Source organism: Montipora foliosa, chromosome 8 (genome assembly GCF_036669935.1).
Source record: "Montipora foliosa isolate CH-2021 chromosome 8, ASM3666993v2, whole genome shotgun sequence".
NCBI classification, from domain to species: Eukaryota; Metazoa; Cnidaria; class Anthozoa; order Scleractinia; family Acroporidae; genus Montipora; species Montipora foliosa.
The window spans coordinates 19,344,361-19,362,879 of record NC_090876.1 but is presented as its reverse complement, the minus strand read 5'-3'; the positions used below and the strand labels follow the sequence as shown (position 1 = coordinate 19,362,879).

The window sequence follows — 18,519 nt, the reverse complement described above, 5'->3', positions numbered from 1 at the left end:
TATTGATACACAGTTTTTAGAAAGAGCAGAAGGAAGTTTCCGGGACAGTCGATCGAGAATAAAATATTTACGACATGAAAACAACATTAATTTTGAACCGTGAACATAGAATATAAAAAGTTACGATCACCGACAAACATTTTGGGAGATTTTTGCTAAGTTCAAGTAAATCGCAAAATCGAAAGTGACATGGCCAGAATTCAGCAGGCGCCATGAAGTTACCACGGCATGTTTACTCGCCAAACAGTGAAGTATCTGTGTCAAATGATGGCAAGATACCGGGTTTTTGTAAGTTTCTTTTTCTGTCAAGTGTTATAAAGAATGAAATGAGCGAAGTCAAAACAAAGATCACAATCGCCCAACTCTTGTTTATGCAAAGTCAAAATTTACTCTCCAAGACACGTACGACGTTATTTATCACCAGGTAATTCCATCATTTTGGAAATAGCAGCTACTTTATTATTCATCTGCGTCACAATTTTTCACTGATTTTGGGGCTCATTTTGTTGAAACTCAAGCACGCTTCCAACAGGCCTGTGAACCCTTCCTGCTTACAGAGCAATACTAAAAAACTTCTCCCGTATCACATTTCAACCTTACCGTAATTTCCGGCCGATTACCCGCGGGTAATGCGTTAATTTTCCAGTAAACCGCGGTTGCTGCGGGTAATAGGAAGGTGCGGGTAATGCGATAATTTTTAAATCTCAGGTAAGAATTTGACAGCTTGAAACAAGTTAAAATGAGGATAATTAAACCAACACTTCCTTCAAATCTGTGTGTTGCCTCGTTCGTTTATTCAATCTTTAAAATGATGCTTTATTTGCCGTAGTCTTTGTAAAACTGCTCGATGAAAGCAGAACAAATTGAATGAAAAACAATAATCTTTCCCTTCGACCACGTCACAACTTGTCACCGAATTAAAAGTAAATGAGAACGAATTTCTCACTTTACCACATCCTTTTCAATTTCAAGAAAGAGTTTATCGTGAGACACAATTCAATACTGAAAAAGTAACAAGATGCGAATGTGTTTATTTTGTGATGCCACAAATTTTTCTGTTCAAAACAAATCTTTTACGATCTTCTTTAAATAATTTCAAACCTTTACTACTCAATTAAACTGATGCTTCCTTAAAACTTGTGTGTTGCCAAGCTTCAGTTTGTATACCGTACCAATCTGAAAGCGCTTCCTATTCAAGATTTGTGTGATGTTTTATTCTAGTGTTCTAAAAGCCCTCAATGAAAGCCGATGCAAATTGAATGGAAAACAAATCAATAGTGTTTAAGTGATTACTGTATTTCACTGCTTTTTTCTTCGCTTAATTTAAAAGCATTTCTCACCTGCACTCCTTTCAATTTTGTATATGAAAGATTGAAAGCATTTTTTGTGAAAGCACGCTCAAAGCTAGAAAACAAGATGCCGACATATTTCACGGCACCGCATACTTATTTAGAACGTGATTGTCGGCACGTGTGTAAACAAAACACTAACTACAGTGAAAAATTTGCTGGATTGTTCAGCCCATCAGTGAAAGTTCCTAGCTACCCCTGGCTTGAGTAATAGAGCATTTCCCCGTTTTAAGCGACTTCTTATATAGGCCCAGTCTTTTGCCTCTGGGTATGCCTAACCACCACCCCATCAGGTATTTTTAACACTCGCCCCCACTTTCTCTCAACCTATCAAAATGGCGCTCAATGATCAATCGTAAAGATGTTGGCCTTCAACTCGTATTCTATCGAGTCTTAGCGTTAATACATTGGATATTTAGGTCGTTTTAACAAGACAAACCAGAAATGACTAAGGAGAGTGTTTAAGTCTGCATTATTAAAAGCCAATTCTTAGCATTCTCTGCTTTGTAAACAACAACATGGAATATTCATCGCTCCAAGTTTGTGAGTTCTTGTCCCGGAAATACAGTAGCAAGATTTTTTCGGTTTTGGGGTGCGGGTAATAGGCCAGTGCGGGTAATCTGTTGAACGTTTTTTCCCCTTGTGACAAAAATAGACCGCTGCAGGTAATCTGCCGTGCGGGTAATCATCCAGAAATTACGGTAAGCTCAAAAATTCAATACACAACATGATATTATAATTCACAAAGGCAGAAAATACCACAGAATCCTTTTCCAGCAAAAAATTTATTGAAACAAACAACATATTTGCTCTTAGAGGCGAAAACCTCTTCCTATTTCATTGCGTGCGTGAAGACAAGAAACTCAATCGCGTCAAATTACCATGTACTTCAGGTAAATACAGCTCACTTTGATTTCGTCTCAACGGGCTATAGATTGTTGTTGAAGTCCATTACTCGTCGCTTTTGAGATTCCTGCCTAGTTTATCCAACTAACTTTCCATTATTGGGATCCATAAGGGTATATTTTAAGGATCCACTAATAGCGTTGCATGACTTTCGACGCCATTGCAGGCTACGTTAATGATTCTACTGTGTCCACCAGCGAAATCTACGCAGTTCCACTACCCTCTCGATCCTAAGAAAATACGCGCAGAAGGCTCTATGCACAAAGACACCACTTACCAGGGGAGTGACAGGCAAGACTTTTACCGACACGGAAAAAAAAAATAAAAATAATAATAAAATAATAATAATAAACTATTTACAGTACTGTGCAAAAAGAATGCAAACGAATTTCGTCGAATTTCAGTTATTGTTCTCTCGAAATTTCAGTGAAATTTCGGTGGGAAAGGTGTGATTTTTCGGCCGAAATTTCTTCGAAATTTCGCTGAGCCACACGAAAATTCGAACGTGGGATGAAAATTCGCAAATCTACAACGAAATTTCGGTTGGAGTTCGGACGTACTGAAACGAAAATTGAAGAACTTAACATTTCACAGTGTAACAGAGCCTTCAATCGAAATATCGTAATCCTAAAGCCGCGTCCACACCAGCGATTTCTGCTCTTGCCGGTGATGCAATTTTTTCTAATTTGGTCGCGTCGCTAGCGCGCGATGAAAATCGCAATTGTAGCCACTCTTGAACTGGCAACGCGACGGCAGAAAAAGCCGTTGAAAAAAATCGCGAGAAATTGGTTTAGTTGAATTTCTCGCGATTTTTTCAGCTGTCGCGTCGGCAGTTCAAGGGTGGCTACACTTGCGATTTTCATCGCGCGCTGGTGACGCGACAAAATTTGAAACAAATCGCACGTGTAGCCATGGCCTAAAATGAAATTTTGTCAAGTCTTGGTTAGTGTTTCGCATTTTAAATGAATGAATGGAATCAACAACTGTATTTCTTCTCTCAACCTTGAGTGTCAACACGACCTGAATGAAACTGTAGACAAGCATTACAAGCGATTTCGTTTCCTTTATTCAATTGATACTTTGTCAATAAAAAGACATATTTTTGGTATGCCCGATGCATCAATCTTGAGACTCCAAGAATACAGCCATAGACAATTTAACATACCAAACCTACAATGGCAATTCTTCTTGGTTTTCACGTCACGCAAGTACCACGCAAAGAAAAAATAAAATCGCTTACCATTCAATAAATTAGGTCAACAAATTGAGATGTTGTAGGAGGGTAATAAATCATGAGCGTGTCAAAGTTTTAGGGCTGTGCGATGATCCAAACTCGAGTTATTTGGCAATAGACACTTCTCATGACATATTGTTTACTCAGAACTCGAAAACACATGGGCAATCGACACTTTCGTGACATAATTCTTAGAGGCAATCCAGATGTCATGCATTGACTGAATTAGAAAGGGATTGTAAAAGCGCTTCCTTTACCATGACTAATCTGCCCGCTTAAATAATTTTATTGTCATCAAAGCCACCCGAGAGGAAGACGGATTGGAGAGACAAGCGAGAAAGAAGACATACTCGCTGCGAACTTTCACTATTCCGCTATGCCACGACGAAATTTCGCTATGTCACGACGAAATTTCGCTATGTCACGACGAAATTTCGCTATGTCGCAACGAAATTTCGCTATGTCACGACGAAATTTCGCTTGAATATTCGCGCGGCCGTTGCGAATTTTCGTTTTGATTGAAACAATAGGCTTTTCGAAAATTCGGCAAAGTTCGAATGAAATTTCGTTTCGCCCGAAATTTCGTTATATTTCGTCGAAAAGTAGCGAAAAGCGCGAAATTCGTTTGCATTCTTTTTGCACAGTACTGTAACTAAACGCACACCTCGGCTGGCCATGGGTTTGCCATACTGGCAACCCAGTAATTATGATATTCACCCATATTTTTTAAATTCAAAGTATTAAATACATTTTTAGCATGATTGTATCGCTGATCAACAATATTTTCATCAGTTAATTTGCTATAAAATTCTTCTTTTATTGGTAATTCAGTATTATCAAACTTTGAAAAGCTGTCCATAAAATCATAAGGATAAACTCCTTTTTTTTTCATAAGCTGAAAATTATTTTTGAATTCTTCTTTTGTGTATTTAAATGATTCATTTGGTAAATTTTTTGCGAGCTTACCAAGACTCGAACTCATAAATTGAAAACTATCAATGAATGTTAAATTATTACCAAGCATAAAAGCCAGGTATTTTTCCATATTATTTGGAATAGCATTAATATTCATTTGACATTTTTCTCTCTTTTTGTTTTTGTAAGTGTGATTTTTAGCTATTTCACCAATATTTTGCATAATGAAATAATTATCATAGCCTTTTAAATTATTGGGTCTTGTTTCAACTAATTTCACACACAGTAAATTTACTTTTGCATAAAATTAATAGTACAGTTGTTAAATACAGATATGGAAAAATTCTCTATGCCAATAGTACAGTAATCTTGTAAAGGCATATTAGACAATACTTAAATTCCTCTCTTCCTCGGCATTTTTAGGCTTCCGAAAAGCTCTGGAACAGGACGCCATGTCCTCGTCGGTTAGTAGAAGAAAAGTTCAAAACACGTGTGAGATTTGATTTTCTTGCATACTAATTTACACCTAAAATGTTTTTCTCATATGCAAATTTCCAACATTCACGAAAGCATAATTGTTATGAAATCTATTGACGCACGCTTTTTCAGGAATGTTTTTGAAGCCGTTCAAAAAACTCGCAGCACGTGTTTTATTGGGTCTAAAACCACTCAGCCGCGCCTCGTTTTTTAAACATTACTTAAAATGATGCTCATCTGAAGCCAGATTATTTATTCTACTTCCAAAAGATATTTTTGTTTACAAATTATACAAAACCATTTTTTAGCTCTCATATAATTTTTAATATATTTGCATTTTTTATTCATTTTATATAATTATGTTTTTATCCTCTTACCCGTATATGTATTTAGCAAACATTAACTTCATTCATTAAAAATATTGTTAAAAAATTTTTCGTTGTCTTTTTATCAGTAGCAGGAAGAAGAATTTTATTATTCTGTCCCATAGAGCATATTTATCTCCCCTATTGTAAAATTTTAAACCACTACACGGTTCAATAAATTGTCTACTCCTGTCATCATTTCTAATATCATATTTTCTGCTCTTTGAATTGCAATTTTATTATTTTCTTTTTGTATCTGTTTTATTATTTCGTTAGTTGCTTTATTATTTTTTGTTGTTTTTGGGTTTGCTTTTGTTTTTGCTTTTGCTTTTGGTTTTGGTTTTGCTTTGTTTGCTGTTGGATTTTTGTTCAACAAATCAACAAATTCATAATGATGTTTTAATATTATATCTTCGACTTGGGATCTTCTTAATTTAGAAACTTGAAAGACAGTTTTAACAGCTTTTACCTCTTTTTTAATTAGTTGAACAACAGTAAAAAAATTTTAATGAATTTTTAGCTTGTTTTTTATATCACTCATTTTATATAATTTTTTATATCATTTTTAAACAGTCATTGTTTTATATGTTGTTTAAAAGCATTTTAACCCAAATAAATTACATGTACATGTATTAAATCTATCTTCAATTGTTTTTTCTATGTTATTTTGATATGGGATATGCAGAAAATATTTTTTAATTTAAAATTGTACATTCCCATCCAACATTTCTTGTTCCAATTCATTAAAGGTTTTATTACTGAGTTGCCGTATGGCAATCCCAGTCGGAAAATGGGTAGATTTTCCGTTTTCTTTTTTTTATTTGGTTAAGTATAACGTTGACATAATTTAAAAATAATCGTCACAAAGGTCAAAAAAGGTATCGCAGCTCAATGGATCACAACATTCGCTATGACAATCTATAATTATTTCTATTTCTTTATAAAAATCAATTAGATGTTTTTCAAATTTTTCATACAGAAAATCCATATCAATTTTTCTACGGGCATCTGCAAGCTGCTGCTGATGGATTTTATAATCAAATATATGGGCATCCAAACAACTTTGTAATGTTTTTATTTCTTCTACTTTTTGATTTTTTATCAATATATCAACTTTTTCATTAATCTTTTTTTTTTTTTCATTTAATTGATTTAATGTTAGTTGTTCAGTCATTTTGTTATATGTTTATAATAAGTTTTTTTTAATATCCTTTTACCCGTTTATTTTGGGTAACTTATTTTATCAATTTCACCATCAGAAACACTATCTTGAGAAGAATCGCTTTGTGGTGGTAAATATTCGCTTTGTGATGACAAATATTGACTTGAATCATTAATAAAACTATCATTTAAATCATATTGATCATCGCCAACTATTCCGGTCATTACGCGCCCATAAACTGGCAGCGGTTTTAGCACTTTCATTGATCGAAACACTCACAGATTCCTTAAACCGGGATAAGGCTGATTTTTCGAGAAAATCAGACATCTCAAGAGGTCTCAGAAATACTATAGCTCATGCGATGTAAACAATAATTTTTATGTTTATTTTTTTTTAAATTTCGGTGCAAAATCCACCATGAACACTACCGGAAGTGAACTTGCTCACACGTTTAACTGCTGACCAGAACCATGCTGTAACACCTATCCCAGAAAGACTAGAAAGCTGAATTCTTGCTGAAAATTTTGATACCAAACATGGCATACTTTACGCAGTTTCTCTGGAAAATTTTGCTCGGAATGAGTGCGGTACCTCGGGAAGGACATCCATATTGTAAGTAGAACCTTGTTCTTCCTGTTCGCAGGGTTCAATACGTTTTTTGCGTTCTTTACAAGGGAAAACAGACGGATCAAACATTTTGCTGCTGACTTCATATTTTGGGTTTGGGTCAAGAAAAGAGTCAACTGTGGGTTTCCACACAGGTATTTGTCTTTAATTCTAAGGATTTTTGTATATTTGCCAGCTATTGTAAGGCTTAAAGGGGTCGCTCACCTCAAGACAAAGCATAGAAAAAATGAAGGGTTTTCTTTTTGCCTGAAGTTATACATTGTATTTTTTACAGCAGAGCACAGACAACAGTCGTTATGATGGCATCCCGTTCCTGCAAATGTTCCATCTGCAATTTTTAATCCACTTTTTTGAAATATTCAAAACCTCTCCATACATTTCTTTGTAACATTTGACGCCATTTTGAGAATTAGATTTCTAAGAAACCGCTTACGTTACGCGGGCACATGGCTGAAATAGTTGGCGATGATCCAATTGACTATCAATAACATCTGTTAATTGACAATTTTCAGTTAATTGGCTGTCTTCATATATTGTTAATTGACTATTATCATTGACATATTGATCCAATTGACCATCGCTTTTATAATCATTTGAATATTGACTTAAATCGATGCTTGAATTTTGACTCATTTTTATTCTCTTACATGTATGTTAGAAAATATTCTTTATGCTAAAATTATGGCATTTAAATGTTTTCATATATCCGTCAAATCATTCAGTGGAACCCAAGAATTAAAATCATCGCTATATCCCTTCCATTTTACCAAAGCTAGTTTTTTCTTGTAGTCTCTCCAGATGACTTCATGAATTCTAAATACATCTTGTTTGGCTTTTAGCAATTTGGGTTCATAAAATGATCTCTTTATCTTTTCATCATTAAGATCCTTTACTTTGTAAGTGATTGGACTGGGAATATCTCTTCAGTCCAATTTGATGTGTATCCAAGCCCAAGTCCAAGTTTTTGTTTTGTGTCAACTTGATGACATTTCCAGCTAACCAATGGCCCCATTGTCTTTCATTATATGGTATGTTGTCTAATGCTTGAACCATTTTCCTGTCAGCTTTATTTTTGCATTTTCTATCATCTTTACAAACACTATAATCGACATCATGCTGCATGGCAATAGCATCACTTGGTCCTGTTGGTTGATCATATATTTCAAGTATTTCACCTGTAATTGGATCATATTTGAGCTGTTGTTCTAATGGATTACAATGTATACGGTCCAGTTTATTTATGACCACGAAAAGTAAATCCTGATTGAGGTCTTGGTAATTTACAAATAGCCTTATGTAAATCAAAACCACTTCCATCTAAATCTTTTGTTTGTTTTATATTTTTTCTTTGGTCTGATCTTTGTTGACAATATTATTGATTCAAAGCTTGTGATCCTATGTTTTGAATCACTGGATTGAGTTTATCCAAAGCACAGTCAATTGCTTTTTTTTGCAATTTTGGGTCTCGTAACATTTCTGATGCATAATATCTTCCCATTTCAACTGCTGTTTTACGAAGATAAGGTACTCCTTTGGTTAAAAATAATATTCTGCTGCTGTTTTACCAACATCGCTTAAAAAACCTTTTCCTGTCCATTTGCTAAACGTCTTTTCAATACCACATTCAGCACAAGTGTAATAAAACATTGATTTTCCATTCTTTGCTTGTTTGCAGCCACAAATGGCTTAATGCATTCGGTTTGTTTTTTCTTGTTTAACACAATGCGATTTCATTTAGTTATATATAATATAATTTAGATATTTTTAAAATACTGTTCAATAAATTTTTCATTAGCCATTGTATCATGGATATTAAATACTTTTCATATATCATAATATGAATTGCCTTTATTCATTTCATTTAAAAAGTATAAACAAAAGTACTACATGTAACCACATATTGTTGTCATAATATTTTGTATTTGACTGTTTTGATGTAATAATGTTAGTTTTTTATTTTTAGCATGGTTTACCAATTCCTGAAATGGTTGCATGCCAAACGAATCGTAATAATTAATACCATTTTTCACATACAGTGTAAGTACATGTAGCAACCCAATGGATTCCTGACATATATGCTGGGTCAAAATTGTACATGAATGTTTGTTTGTGGTTATGAGGTACAGTTTGATCTCTTCTTAAAACCTCATTGATTGGTATATTTAAATATTCACACAAATTTAACAGATCATGATTGGTTAATGGGATATTTTTATGAAATTTTGGTTTCCAAGTAGTATATTGAGAAGAGGAATGTTTTTGAATGGACTGTTTTGGCCTAATAGTAAGCCTTTTCATGACTTTTTTTTTTTCCTTTGGCTTTTTTTTAACACCTTGACCTGTTATGTATGGTAGATAGCTAAAAAACAGAGGTGGTATTTTTGGTAAACCAATTTGTGGAGCTAATCCTCCTTTACTTTTGTTTAATGTTTTTTGTCCAATTCGTGGTGCTCGATTACCTGTTACCTTTTTTATAGCCTCAACAACAAGTGGAATACCAATGCTAGCAAGAAGCTTAAGTGCACCCAAAAATCCACCACATTGTGTTTTTGTTGGTTTTATAGGAAAGGCTTTTTCCATTTGCAAAGCATGAAGGAGGTTTTTTTTGTTTCATATTTAACAAATCTTTATATGAAATCAACTGATGCATTCTGTTTTGTGGCACAATGGAACCACCTGTTTTAACTACTTTGCCTCATATATTTTTGACTAGCTGTGAAGCTCCTTCAGAAGCTGCACCCGCAAGAACTGAAAGACCAAGTGTCTTTGCGATGGTTGCTGCAAATAGGCTCGTAAATGTTAAAAGTGCTACGCTTTTGGGTTTAACAATCGATAGCTCACTCTCATTTGATTGTCATGTTGAAAACCTTTGCAATAAGCTTGCCTTGCGAATAGGTGTTTTGAGTAAAATCAGAGCCTTTCTGCCACTTAAACAGCAATTGTTGTTCTATAATGCCATTATTCGCCCGGTAATGAGCTATGCTGATGTCATTTGGTCGTCATGTGACAAGGATCTTGAAATCTTGAAATTACAAAAGTGTGCAGCTAGGATTATTTTATATGCTGACCGCCTAGCCCCCTCTGTGACACTTTTTAATAAGTTGGGATGGATGCCTTTTTATGAACAGAGTAAAATTAACCTATGTGCTATTTTTTTTAAAAGCGCATAAATGGCTCTCTTCCTGCAGGCTATCTCAATGACCACTTAGTAATTAACAATACACAACATAACAGAAGCACGAGGTATGCCAGCTATAATTCTATCTGCCCTTATTATAAGCGTGAGACTGAAGGAGGCCGTTCTTTCGCTGTAGCAGCAGCACGACTTTGGAATAATGTGCCTCTAAATACCAGAAAATTAGACCCTATTAAGTCCTTAAAAAGTAATTTATTTAAAACAGTCTTTACAGCGCAGCAACATTTGGAACATTTTAGGATTAAAATTTTAATATTTAAGTTTTTAACTTACAGTGTACATTGTAATTGTAATAATTATTGATACACTCGCCTTTCTTATAATTTTACCTTTCTTATAATTTTTATTTGTATTCACAGCTTTATTTTTTGAGGGCCCCACGTTTATTAGCCTTTGGCTATTAAGTGTTCAACCCTCGTTAAATAAAGTCTCCATTCATTCATTCATTCCTTATTGTGCCTTTGGATGTACATGCATGTACATGTACTCTGTTTTGGCAAGTTCTGGTTAGCCAGATGTGATGCAGTCGACAGATTCAACAAACTTGCCACACAACCTACACAATGGCGTGGTGCCATCTTTAATGATGTTGCTATTGTACAACCTTGTTGCCAGGCTTTATTATCATTATTATTATCATCATCATTATTATTATCATTATTATTATTATTATCTCTATATGACATCACTAACAGAGGGAAAAGGATGTATGTTTTGTTTGAGCAGAGGTTCATTGGGAGGAAGATTATGTGACCAGCTTATGGAAAGTCTGCAAAGGAGGCTAATAGCATGTACCCTGGCAGACTTTCAGTTCAACGTCCACTAACAAATCGCATACCTGGGACCACAAAGGTGAAACTCAGAAAATGCAACCGCTACACTTGTTGAAAATCTTATGCCGACTGCTTACCCGTAGAGAGCCCTGCCCTGTCAGCAGGTCCACTGGGAGCAACTTGACGGACAAAGACAGTATCCATAGGTTCTGCTTTCTGGCGTTCGACATCATCAACATGGTGATCAATGCCATTCACACCTGGACTTGGACTAGACTGGAGTGAAAGCGACAATTGCAATAATTATTACAAAGTAAAGTTACATTGCAGCATAAACACTGAACTTATGGATAAGCCACTTCCTCAGTTTGAGAGTTTGAAAATAATTATTAGGATTATTTTAATCGAAATTGAATGGAAAATGGTAACGTGAACTGACACAAGCAAATTGTTCACTAAACCGCGGCAACTGTAGAAGCTACATTGTAAATTCTGTGGAAGTGTTTTCTTTCATTAAATTATTTGAGATAAAGCTTTTCTTAGAGTTTTCTGTCTGGAGTCTTTCATTACACGCATTGTCTTCGTGTTCTGGGATAAACTCACCTCACTGGATTTTCTAATCAATTCTGGAGGATACACAACAAAATGCCGCAGAGTGAATCCAAAGCCATTGCTTTGTCTTTGAAGGCTGACCAACTTGGAGGGGGGCAGAAAGGATGGTTTGCCACTGATGTCTTGTGGGGAAGCGACTACACTTTCCTAGGGACAACACACTAGAAATTAACAATTGTTATTGCACCACTGAACACACAGGCATTATTACATGTAATTTAAAAGTGCCCCTGTGATCAAAAAAATCATTTCCTTTTTTTCTTCAGATTTTGGAAGTGTGTTTCCTTAACACCTAACAGGCCAAATTTTGAGCTTTGATTTCTATCCAAAAGCCGTTCAATTTTTGTATTAAATGGATTTCACGGTCTGCCATTACTCATGTTAAAAACTGACCAATTGAAATGCGACATTAAAGGCTCAATAGCTTAAAACTTCAGCGTGCACATGAATGCAGCTTATTACATATGTGAAACGCGAGTTTAGTCTGAAAGCCCAAAACCCCTTTGCCGCATATTAATTCTGTGGCGTACACAAGCATTGCACTCTTAAACTAGTGAGCCTTTGGCATCATTTTCTTCTCGATCCAGCTTTCTCAAGATCTTATTTTTAGTTAGTACAGATATTTTTAGTTAATACAGAGTGTATTTTTATTTTACCAACTTTTTTTTCTTCTTTTCTTGTAAATTATGTCATGATTAATTTTGCCATGTTACTGTACTTTCCTGTTTGTTGTGTTTGTGTGAGTTGATTAATTGATTGATTGACTGACTGACTCAATGATTGAATTGTGACACGCATCACAATTTGAAAGAATCTCGTAACTCAAAATCTACGCCATCCAGAATACTGCCTTTTTGCAACCACTCGTTTGATCGGTGGCAGTAGAAAAAACACAAAGAAAAACAGATACATTTTACAAGTCTACAGCTCCAACAAGGGAATGTTGAGTTGAACAGCAAATGGCAGGCTGTTGTTTCTAATAAAAGCTTGAAAATTCTCTTATCCTAAGTGCTCTTTCTCCCTTGATACATGAAAGTTGCCCAACATCTGTATATACATTGTAACAGGCACGAAATCAGCTTAAATGAAACAACTTTCTTAGCCTGACATTTACCATTTGCTGTAAAAGCGTTGACCCAGTTCAGTGAACACTACACAAACTCAACAACTACAAGTGTACCAATCTTCAAATCTTAACACTCTTCATATGTAACCCACTGTTACATAAACGTTATGGAAACAAAATGGTCTGAAAGGCAAGAATTAAATATATCCAGTATTCTTTTAAAAAAATTAAGAAGCTCTTGCATGTAATTTGTGGGGAGGCGCGTTGGCCTCATGGTTGGAGTGCTCGACTCCGGATCGAGTGGTCCAGGTTCGGGTCCTGGCTGGAGACATTGCGTTGTGTTCTTGGGCAAGACACTTTACTCTCACGGTGCCTCTCTCCACCCAGGTGTATGAATGGGTACTGGCGAAATGCTGGGGGTAACCCTGCGATGGACTAGCATCCCATCCAAGGGGGGAGTAGAAATACTCCTAAAGGGTAGTCGCTTCATGCTAATGAAACCGGAGATAAGTGACGGCCTAATAATTGGCCTTCTGGTTCGTAAGCAGAGACTTTACTTTTTACTTTACGTACGTAATTTGCAAAAAATGTTTCAAAGTGTCGCAAATCATCGTTAGCTAATAGAACGTTGGAATGGAATTGAATTTGCCTAGTAACTGGCCCTTATCAAACCCTCCCTGGTTGTTTGAGACAATTTTACCACATCTTATTTCTGCCTGCAACAATATATGGTAACATTTCAATAATTATCTATAATTAAATGACTGCTACAAATTAATAACAATATTTACAAAATCCAACTAAGGAATCTTTTCCCCTTTGCAACCAGCTTTCACCCTTTAAAGAAAACAGTTAGCAATTGGTGTCACGCTGTAAATAGTACCCGCTTTTGTATTACGTCATGTTGTAATAATCTTTTCATCTACCCGTACACTTTAAAACTGTTCACACTTAGGAACTCATTAAACTGATGATGGCATAAGCATGCCGAAAAATGTCTTTTAAAAAAGTTGTCTGTTTCCTACAGTATTTATCATACTTGCTACTATTGCGACCAATTGGCATTTTGCCGAAACTTTTGCTAAAATAAATAAAAGGATTAAAAAAATGATTTTCCTCATCATGAATTTTATTTCAATTTGGAGATATGGAGCAAAATTGTTATGTGGTTGGACACGACCTGTTAATTCCCTCGATCATTCACCATTTTCAGCAGTTTTTTACTCATACATATTGCGGGCTCCTCTTATGTTTTGTGAAACTTCATCACAATGATTGTCCCTACTTTTACAAATGATGCAATTAACTTGCGACTATAACTTGGGGCTAAATTATCATATCTTGTTGTATCCTTTTTTTACTGCTTACGAACTTTCATCTTGTGAACAAAATGCCGTTTTTTCTTCAATGTTCAAGAAAATGAGCGCTTCAAATTAGTCAATATCTTTGGCTTTCTATGTTTGTGAGGATGGTAAGCAGCTGCGTTATCACTAATATCAGGCATTTCTTCTGTTTTATGCTAAAAAAATCGTAATTATGCAGAGGATGCTGATTTTAGGGAATTATGCAGATCCGCATCGCCGCATCCTGTCAGATGCCATGTATATACAGATTTCTACAGATTAATTTTCAACATTTGTTTTTCAAAAATTTAGACTTGTAAATTCTATTGCTTTGAGGTATGAAATGTATGTACCTACACTGTACAAGTACATGTAACCACTTGCTTGTCTTGAGGGTGGATACTCATGAACTGAGCTAAATACATGTACTATATTGATGCCAAAAATAGCAAACAAAAAACTTTGTTTAGAACTATGAAAATAGAAATAAGTTATTTGCACCAAACAGATAGCTAGACATCGTATCTGCTATGGCTGAGAAAAGAAAACAACAAAATAAAGAAAAATGTAGGAATTTGCTTTGCTTTTTGTTGAATCGACACAAAAAGTGACCAACATAAATTCAGTCCTCAACAAGAAAGTTGCAAGTGTGTTCCGTGTTGTGCTCAAAACTCTGATTATGGCATTTTCATTTGAAAATGCAACTTTTTCTTTACAGATACGGCTTCAGTCCACGCGTATCTGTTGAAATGATCACTGAAATCGGAACTTTTCAAAAACGTTCTCCAGAGTGGAACTTTTGGAAAACAATGTTTTCGCATGTACATGTATGTGGGGACAGACAAAAACTGACCTTTTTGAAAACGCTGACGCCACACTATCAGTTCCAATCCACTCTGCGCTACATATTTAACGTATTCAAGATGGCAGACAGGCAGTTCACTTTCTTGTCTTTAATACTTGGGCTTATTTCAAACCTAATTGCCTGTTTTCAAGCAAATTTAGCTTTGCTATTTCTTTAAGCTGTCTATTCCAGAAGGTAGCAGAACATTATTAGGGTACTTTCACTACCTGTGTCAAGAGGTGGAAGGTTGAAACGACTTGGTGTTGCCCGCCAAGACCTCAACGATTTTGGGTTAGACCTGGACATACTAGCGCTTGGTGGGACAACTTTCTAGCCAAAATAGTTCGTACAGTAGTCTCATCAAAAGTCTTAGTTCTCAAATCACTTTACACCTACAATAGCTTAGAATTCAGCTAACCATACAAAAAGTATGATATTCATAATCACTCTACTGGCAGAACAGTTATCAAAATAATAATTATTATCACTGACAAGACATCATTCTATCAAAACATTGTTCACCAACATAAATGAAGTGACTTGTTCTTTAACCCTCCGACTAGAAGCCAATGAAACACTCAGTTTCATGAGGGATCCCATTGTAACTTCTCAGGAATTTTTTACCAGTAGTATTAATTTAATACAATTCACCATAGCTAACTATGCTGTTTTCAGGGGCTTTGAACTTTGGGTTAGGATAAGGTGCCCTCTCACTTTGCCTAGACCAAGAAAATAAATATTATAAAATGCAAAAGGAGCCCACTGTTAACTGTTAAATGCCTGGAAGGAATTTAATGACAGAATCCATGCAAAGAAACGTGTACTTGACAATGCATTTGACTCACAAGCCACAGAATATGCCACACAATGGCATTACTTCAACTGCATGATATATAGACCTTATTCATAAATGGCGATCACATTTATGATTCTTTTGTCCACGTGCAAATTAGCCTACCAAGCCTCATTTTAGAGTAAGAATTCTTTTCAATTCACTGCATCGTATCGAGTCTTGGTAGGCTAATTTGCACTTCGACAAAAGAATTATAAATTGGCCGCCATTTATGAATCAGGTCTATAAGTAGTACTGTTACGCCATTAGATCACATTCAAGTTTAAGAGGGCAACAATCAAGCATTGTTTTCAAAGCAAGACTTCATAACAACACTCTTAAACAAGAAATACAACGCAACTCAGGCAACTTAAAGAAAGCAACTTAGAAACTTAAAATATACATGTATTTCACTTCCCAAGAAAATTATATAAATATTGAATGAAAAAAACGCAGAAGGTCAGTTTTGCGTGTTACCCAAATCTCCTATATTAATTATAAAAACCTTTTAAATAAAGAGCTTAGAAAGACTGAAATTAAGAGTCTCTTTTAATTGTGAAGAATCTGTTGAAGAAATAAGAGGATACAAAAATAAATGAAGGACAGTCAAATGTAGACTTGATGCAAATTATTACAATTCCTTTGGAAGACTTAATTAATGAATGAGCAACTGAAAAACCTTCAATGACACAAAATCAATGACCCCGAATTTTTGTCAAAAAATTAAATGACTTCTAAGAGAGCAGTCTTTCTCAACGTCTTTAACAATACGGTGAACGTGTTTAGCTAGTGCGTGAAACTTTTGTTCAATTGTAATACGGATGGGAGGTCAAGAAACAAAATCTGCGACATGGACGAACGATTACATTAAATTGTGCGAAAGAAATCAATTAAAACTACAGCGTTTGTAACCGGAACAGCCGAGACTCGAATGATAATTAATATCGTAGAATCAAAACAGAAATGTAAATAACATTGTTATAATCTGTTGGGATGTGAAATCTTTACCGATAAAAATGTGTTTATGGAACTCATATTAAATGCCTCGGATGTTCGAAATTTGTGCTTCCGTGGGATTTGTGTTGACAGGGGATGTGTGCTCTAAAAGGAATGCTTAAGTCTTAAGACTACCATTCCAAAATGCAAGATCAAAGAAAACGTTTCCGAAAATTTTCAATATCTGCCAAAAAGCGTGCGGATTGCCCTTTCAAAACTCTCGCGTGAGGTCCACGATCGAGTGTTCACGGAGTTCGGTCTCTTATGACAAAAACCGCGATGAATACAAACATAAACACGAGTTTTCAAGTCGGTTCCGAAGTTCAATAAACGACTTAAATTTGTGCTCATCTCCTGGTTCGAACAAACCTGGGTGCTTAACCCAAGTTTCAAGGAATGCACTTGATTTCTGGAACCAGGTTCGAAGAACAGTTGTTGAAAGCTCGTGTTGGGTTTCACTGCCTTTCGAATTTAAAATGAAAAGCAATAATTGCGCATAATTTTTGACCTCAATAAATCAAACTTTTTAGACTCTGAAATCAATTCTAATTTCCCTAAAAGGATAAAATTTGTGGGAGTCAATTGTGACAACAGAAGATCGGAATTCAATGTGCTGAGGAATTCCATCTCCCGCTGGAAAAACTGCAATGTTTGGGAATACAGCGATTGTTGAGTTGTATCAACAAAAACCTGTAACATTAACGCTTAAATAACAAGGATTGAGACAGCTTACCTCATGTTTTTCTCTAATAGAAGCCATATGTTTCTGAGCTACGGATAAGCTTAACCCATTTCGAGCAACTTCCTATGGAAAACAACAAGCCGACGAAAAAATTGCCTTGTCGATAGCCGATTCCAAAGAGAAGTTAATTTAATCGAACTGCTCGCTTGTTCCAGTGAAACGAATATGTAATAGCCACTTGGTGTTAGTGCGGAGACCAAGGTCTGGAATAAAAGATCTTGTACCGCACACAAAATCACAGATCCAAGCTGGAACTGCAACAGGGCAGGACCATTATCCCAAGTAGTTCTGTAATATCAGTGACATACCAAGTATCATCACATTCACCGACCTTCACAGCCAACAACCTTTACTCCCACAAGGATAAAATTCAGTTGCTTTCGTGATGAAAATTACCGTCTTGCAGCTCGACCCTCTAACGATTTACTGGGCGTCAATGTAGAGCCATTCAGCTAACACGTCCGGTTATGTTCACCCGGGTTTTGACGCTTAGACCGTAAGCACTCTTCAATCAAGACAACTTTAAATCCGTTCAAAACAACATTCCACCAAAAAAATGCTGCACGTTTCAGCGACAAATTTCACTGAGGCAAAAGCCAAAAAGCAACCTGTCGATGAAAGGCAGTCTGAAGAAGCTCTTGATTCCCCTCAAACATCCAAATTTAATAGTAATGACGACCAAAATGTCCAATTTAGACAACTTATCTCTCATACTCTATACTTTGTCTTTGTGGAATAAGTCACGTGACATAACATTCCGATCCTTCCTTCTGATTGCTTGAAAATGAGGCTAGCGTCGCCCTGATCACATTTCATGTTAATAAGCTTTCCACTTTTTATGATTTTTAATCCACTTTCAGTGTCATTAAACACCCTTCAGTTTTGGAGCATTAAAAAACCTTTTTTCAACAGCTCCTTTTGGACAAAAATCATAGGGATTATTGTCGCGTAGAAGGTCAATAAATTTTAGGGAGGTTTTTCGTGACGTTCGCAGCCGTATCAAATCACGGAACGTGTTAACCCCGCATGACACCGATACGTCGATGGAGAGAGTGAATTTACCGGAAAAAGCTTATGATG

General features: G+C 35.7%; 1 protein-coding gene across 1 annotated transcript in view; it reads right to left on the bottom strand.

Annotated features, from left to right (window-relative positions):
- LOC137968966 (rho GTPase-activating protein 21-B-like) overlaps positions 1-18,185 on the bottom strand; it is a 36,741-nt gene extending 18,556 nt beyond the window's left edge. The window contains exons 1-3 of the mRNA XM_068815458.1: positions 17,431-18,185; positions 11,608-11,763; positions 11,142-11,280 (exon numbers count right to left, since the gene is read on the bottom strand). Coding sequence (XP_068671559.1) covers positions 11,142-11,280; positions 11,608-11,763; positions 17,431-17,457 — 322 coding nt within the window. The 5' untranslated portion in view covers positions 17,458-18,185. The remainder of the gene's footprint in view (positions 1-11,141; positions 11,281-11,607; positions 11,764-17,430) is intronic.
- Between the last annotated feature and the right edge of the window lie 334 nt (positions 18,186-18,519).